This window comes from Atta colombica, unplaced genomic scaffold (genome assembly GCF_001594045.1).
Source record: "Atta colombica isolate Treedump-2 unplaced genomic scaffold, Acol1.0 scaffold140, whole genome shotgun sequence".
Classification (NCBI taxonomy): domain Eukaryota; kingdom Metazoa; phylum Arthropoda; class Insecta; order Hymenoptera; family Formicidae; genus Atta; species Atta colombica.
The window spans coordinates 1-6,845 of record NW_017259229.1 but is presented as its reverse complement, the minus strand read 5'-3'; the positions used below and the strand labels follow the sequence as shown (position 1 = coordinate 6,845).

General features: G+C 31.2%; 1 protein-coding gene across 1 annotated transcript in view; it reads right to left on the bottom strand.

The window, feature by feature from the left end:
- The window catches only part of LOC108684801 (calcium uptake protein 3, mitochondrial), a 29,210-nt gene extending 27,542 nt beyond the window's left edge, over nt 1-1,668 (bottom strand). Inside the window, exon 1 of the mRNA XM_018189291.1 lies at nt 1,440-1,668. Within this exon, the coding sequence (XP_018044780.1) occupies nt 1,440-1,649 (210 nt within the window). The 5' untranslated portion in view covers nt 1,650-1,668. The remainder of the gene's footprint in view (nt 1-1,439) is intronic.
- Between the last annotated feature and the right edge of the window lie 5,177 nt (nt 1,669-6,845).

The following is a 6,845-nucleotide window of genomic DNA, read 5'->3' as shown; positions in this document are numbered from 1 at the left end:
TACATTATATTATACATATATTATATATTTTTTCAAAATTAATTCTTTATTAAAAAGATATAAAATGAAAGAAACAGTCATGAAATTTTAACATATTTAAAAAGAAATTATTTAATTGTAAATACAATGACTCATTAATTGTAATATTTCAAATTATTAACTCATGCTTAATTATATTACAAAAATTATTAAAAAATATTACAAGTATAGACATTTAATATTATTTGCCCAGAATGCTGATAAAATAAAAAAAATATCTAACGCTGAGATATTAATTAATGTATTACAATTCTCTTAATTAATGATTTTTTAAAGATACGAAATATTTCGAGAAATATTTTCATTTTTTATTGCAATATAATTTCTTAAATAACATTCACACACGATATGTAAAGGAGTTACTTAAACGTAATTTTATAGTTTACTATACTATGTCTGTGGTCTACTTTTCGGAAGAATCTCAGGATTCTCAGGCCGTAATAGAGACGTTCAAAAAACCAAACTGGTTAAGCCGTATCGACTATGTGATCGTTCGGAGGGCGTGGCGCTGATACACTTGAAGATCGTTTGACACAAAAGCCGATCCGCTTCCTTCGGGCTATATTATTAACATAGCGTACCTACACGTTCAGTCTCACGACCGAAGATCGAACGAGATCAATCGGGCACCTTCATTTTCGACGCGCTCGGAACTTCTTTTTAAATCCGCCGAAGAATCTCTTACTTTCTCTGCCGCCCTTTCCCTATCTTTGTTAGCCCGCGGATTCAGCGATATCGAAGTCATTGCATTGAAAGAAATAGTAGTCCGAATAATATAAGAAATACGAACATTTTTATTTGCGCTATTCATGTTCTTTTCGGACACGTTTTATTATTTCACCTAACGGTATCTTGCAGATCTTTCTCTCTTTCCTTTTACAAGATTGTTACCGATTATCGTAAAGTACTTGAATTTTATGAAATATCTTCATAAATACTTTATACTACTATTTCATATTAAATATTTTTTTGTTAAATGTTTCAGACTAGAACCTTTCCATACTAAAATATGAACAATATAATTTTTATAACTTCTCTTAAAAAATGAACTTCTAATTATAAATTATTCTCGCCGAGATCTTATCTTAAGAATATATTATTGCACGTTTTAAGAAAAGAATCCGCAAATATCCGGAGTAAAAATATGAGTAATATTTAATATTCCTTATATATAAACGTAAGAGATATAAAATATATTATAAGAAATATTGTCGATTCTTTGAAAAGCATTTAATGAATGGAATGCACTGCTACGTTCTCGTGCAACTCCACTACACACTGCCCATTCACGCGCACGTGAACGCGTAAGTCCACGTGATCGTCGTGACTTTCCATTCAACTTCGCGCCATCAGTCAGACGAGGTGAGATCTTGGACTGGACTGTACTCGATAACACGTACCTTGCGAGGTTTCAAGGCGTGCACCACTTTTGGCCGTAAATATTGTTGCGCTAGTAGAAACGTGACGGAAGCGATGGTCAGCAATCCGACGCTCTTCTGGATCCTTCCGAGACTGCGGTCGGTACGCCACGACGCGTACGCACGCGTGACATCGCGAAAGTGTCGTGCGTACGGCGACACACGTCGCGAGAGGCACACTATCGTCGCCATTTTCACTCGTGCTGTCGGCGCATGCCTCGTCCACAAACGCCACAGCCTGTATCTTCCTCGTGAAAAGTCAATTTCTCCTACCTATCACAATCAGTGTTGTCACTAGAAATTCTCGTGCCCGAGACTTCGAAAGTACTTAAGAAACTTTGAAAAACTTGAAATTTTCGAAGAATTTCTTTTTTATCTTGAAAAAGGAATTTTCACAAAATTTTATTGAGAAATTTTTATTAGAGAAATTTTGGAAATTTAAAAATTTAAAATTTTTGAAGTTTAAATTCTATTTCTTCCTAGAAAACATGATTTTATGATTTTATGATTATTATTTTTTGATAATAAAGTACTGGTGAAATATAAGATGGACAATTATTTAAAAAAATATATAATAAGAATCATAAGAGATTGTTTTTAAATCAAAGTGTTTAATATAAAAGTATAATTGTACAGGTATATTTTTAGAATATTTTTTAGAACGGTACAAAAAATCAATTATAATATCGATACGCAATAAATATAAAAGTAGTATTATTGTTTTTAAAGAAATTTTTTATTTTAGTACTCGGAAAAGTACTTTTATTGATTTTTTTGAAATTCTTGCCAGAACAGTTACTGTCAGTATAGGAATATGTACTGTACGTAATTATGAATTTTTTTCATATTATCCTGACAGCCATATAACCCGACAGAATCTGCTCATCTACTCTTCTTATGGAGTTCTCACACGAGTATTATCGTTAAAATATTAATCGCAATCCACGCATGTCAGAATTAATGACATTCAAATAAATAAAGTCATAAATGAAGAAATTCCATATATAATGATTTGTCGTAGTAAAAATTTTCTCTTATTAACCCTTTATATTTCGATCAAGAGCAGTAGCTTAAATAGAAAAATATCTAAGGATTAAGTAGTATAAATCTAAAGAGAAAAATCTAAGAGATAAACGGTGTAAAAATCGGTATAATTGAAGGAGAACTATATCAAGTCTCAAATTTTTTTTTAGTGTATATATACATTTTATTTTAATGCATATACATTTTTAAACTAATCACTGATTAGGAATCTAATTTTTGAAATGAATTTTTTTAACGGGCAGTTTTTGTGAAGTATCAACATTTATCTTGCAACAATATTAACAATATTAATAATATTAATAATATTAAATAATATTAATAATATTAAAATATATAGAGAATCGAATAATCGATGGTGTGACGGCTCCTTTAGATCAGAATCTATCTTTTGCAGGGCGACCCTTCGGGGCATACTGCATTAATTATGATCACTCTGGATGGCACGTAACCATGTAAAATAAGTTCAAGCAACGTGCAACAACCTCTGCTACGTCATTGCGAAAGGAGCGAAGACCTGAAGATTTGCCCTCTATCCCACTTGTCCCTTTACCTTTTAATCTATTTTTCATGTTTTTAATTAAATGGTTCCTCTATGTCCGCGGTAGATGATCTGGTATTCGTAGCCTTTGCGTAGGGAAGAAATTATCTTCTGCCAATGTAACTCCATATTATCATCCTGTTCAATCATGCGCGGCGCTTTAAATGGCCGCATCTTAGCCTGTGTCTCTCATTGCTTTGCTAAAGCCGGACAGAATTAGTGAAGTTATAAGTGATGCGAGATTGTCACGCGAAAGATAGTTTGGAAGTAATCACTTCGTGATTACCTGTTATTTTTCGTTGAAAGCAACGAAAGTAACAAAACTATTATTTTAGTTTAATTACTTGTTTGAAAAATAAGATGTAGAAATCGACACATAAATTTGAATTATAATCAAGTTGTGTGGATATTGAATTGGATATCCTTTGCGAATAATTCTACACATCAGCTTATATATATTATTAGGTGTAGTAAAAAGAAATCCATTATTTTTCCATTCAATTTCATACAAAAATAATGGATTTCTTTTTACTACACCTAATATATTATTTTAATAAATAGTAGTATTTTCTTAAATCTATGCTCTAACAAAAATGTAAGGAAACGTATTATATATAAAATAAATAATAAAAATCTCTTTACCATTAATATAGGTAGACTACTAGAAATTGATGAAACTAATGGTATTGTCTGTATTCTTCTCAGGCGCATGTACTTGCGAATTTATTTCCGTAGAACTTGTTTCATTAAACTTTCTATTCTCTCAGTTCGTTCTATAATTCTATTCTGTTTTTTTAAGCAATGATTTCCGATAACCTTGTTACTCCGTACAGGAACGATAGTATCTAATAGTGGAAATGTCACTTTCATCTCTGTATAAAATAGGCAGGACAATATTTAAGTAGAATAATCGAAGAACAGGATCACGTCAATTTAAACAAGAAAATTTTTATCAATTAACAGAACATTAAATTTTTATAAAATGTAACTTTGTTGCAACATGCAAATGCAATAATTACATATATTTTTCGTACCGTGTTCTACTTTTGGATTGGCATCCTCAAAACTTTCATTAACAATCTTGATTCTTCTGTGTGCCATAACTACCAATCTTAACCGATTTCCTAAATCTTGTATTTGAATAAAAGTTCCAATCGAATAAATATCATCTAAGCTTTGAACATCAGTTTTTTTTCTATGAATAAATGACATATTAGAACTGAAATGATTTATGCTACATATATCAATCACATAATTGTTAATTTTGACATTATTTATGTCAATATAAATTAAGGCTAGATAATGATTTGAAGGAACTTACTCTTCAGATTTCTTCAAGAAAATTCCCACATAAAGCTAATTTAGCTTTATCTTTCTATGTATTAAATCAGAATTGGATTATAATCTCAATTAATGTAATAAATCTGGGAAATATTAGATTTCTATTGATAGCACTGTACTCCAGGCACCACCAGTTGCAGGCAATAAGACAGGATAATCTTCAGATTGTTCTCCATTACTGTCATTACACTAAACAACACATTTATAAAACAAAAAGCTATACATTCTCAGAAGTCAGATATATTTTAGATATTATAGAGCTAATATATTTGTAAGATATCATTTCCTTAACATAATTGAAAGAAAATTAAGCTTTCTAGAAAGTGGAAAAAATTATTATTCAACTTGACAGATTATTGAAAAAATATTGCTGAAATAATTCTTAATATAATCAAATGTCATTTCATTTCACAATCTTTAAAAAAATCACTTTCTAAATTATAACGTTTTGATGATCTTCATTAAATTAAATTGGTTTATTTTTGATGATTGATAAAGTAATATTTATAGCTGATTCTATCATAGTAATTTCAAAAGTGATGCAACTAAAAAAATGTAACATAATCATATTAGAATATTTTTATTTTAAATTTTAATTCTCTGGAAATCATAGATATATACTTATTCAATTTATCTCAATCGGAATATCTTTTGCTATAAAAAATCTCACCGATGTCATTGAATCTGGATGATCCTGAGTAATCCTGATCTGTAACCTGAGTATTCTGTTTATATCAGTCTGGTATAAATCGATAATGATATGTAATAATTCAAAGCTGATCAGTTTACATGAAATAAACGCGTCGAACTGTGCTACTTCAGAATTATCAGCAACTTAGCATTCATCGCTATCACGCATGATGTCATGCTCCGAAGCTGCCACGAATTCTCATAAATCATATCTCGTTTTGTTTGGCTTCACTGTTCTTGTTATTAATTGTATTTCATTCATATCAATTGTTGCACATGTTGCACACACAAATCAGAGAAAAATCTAAGAGAGGACATGACAGCCCAAAACTAGAGCATTAAAAACACAGGTATTCGCATCATTTTATTCCTTTTCTCATTCCTTGCTCTGTCCTGATTCCATCACTGAGCTGACAGGTTATGATTTGTATTTGCTGCTTGAAATTTTATAGCTCCTTTTATTCCATTTTTGTTCTCAAAATCAGTTGAATATCTATCGTAATATTAGTGCACCTGAAGGGTGTCTGGCATTCAGGTTATTTCTAGATAAAGTGCCAAATATGTATGTCGATTTGAAGGATTGAAATTTCTCATCTGCGAAGAAGTGTAGTGATGTTTATTCACAAGTTATGTATTTATTTTATAGCAATACAACAAGTTGTCGACGAATATTATTCGTAAGAAATTTAAATAATCGAATACCTTTTTCTGATATATTGATATAGTTTATTGCAATGCAACAAGGCATTTTATAAATTTTTTTGCCTTTTTTGTTGTTAATATACATTTCAGTTTTTTTATATCCTTCTTTTTGTCTCTTAGTAGTCTTATGGTAAAATTTTGAAGTGCGGAAATACGAAGCTACAAGGTTTGCAACAACTAGAAGTTATAACCTATAACAACCATAACGATCATAACCTTCTCAGCTCAATGGCGGAGAAACAGAGCAAGGAGTGGGGAAAGGAGTAAAATGGCGGAAATGCGAATTCTCACGTTTACAATGCCTTATCAATAGAGCCTGATGATGTACGTTTATATCTCTACATGTAGCATAATTATGGGCACGGTCAACGCGATGCTGCAAACGTTTTAAAGCTTTTTTTAATTAGTCAATTTGTAAAATTCTTTCTTCCATCAAATGTTTCAAAGCATTTGTAGCGAGACTTTGACCACAGCTATATGGACCAAATATCGATTTTTCATCTCCAGGGACGCGATTCCGTAACTATCTTTAGACACCTATCGACAGTTATATCGACAGTCGGATATCGTTGTTGCGCAGATATTTTATATGATGAAACAGCTGTACGACACCGACAATTGTTATAGGCATGTAATGACTCCGGCACACTAGCGCGATGTGTAGTCATGTGCGATACGCGATATCCAATGACGATATACCTTTAAAATGAGAATATTGGTAAAGCTGTACACTCATTGGATATTGCATGTCGCGCGCGACGAACATCGCGCTGGTGTGGAGACATAAAACAGTTACAGAATCGCGTCACAGCCTTGTAAAGTGGATTGATGGATGATGTATTATATGTACTAAGTGAACATTGCTATATAATTTACATCCTTTATCATAAGACAGTAGTGCGTGGTAACATTTTGCGATTACAGGGTTTGAGCCGTTCATGTCCTCTCATGTTTCTCTCTACTGCAATAATATGTAATTAATACTACTTTAACAATTATCAAGTATAAAATAAATATTTATTATATAGGACAAAAATATTTGCTTCATAATTATAAATTTATAATTATATATT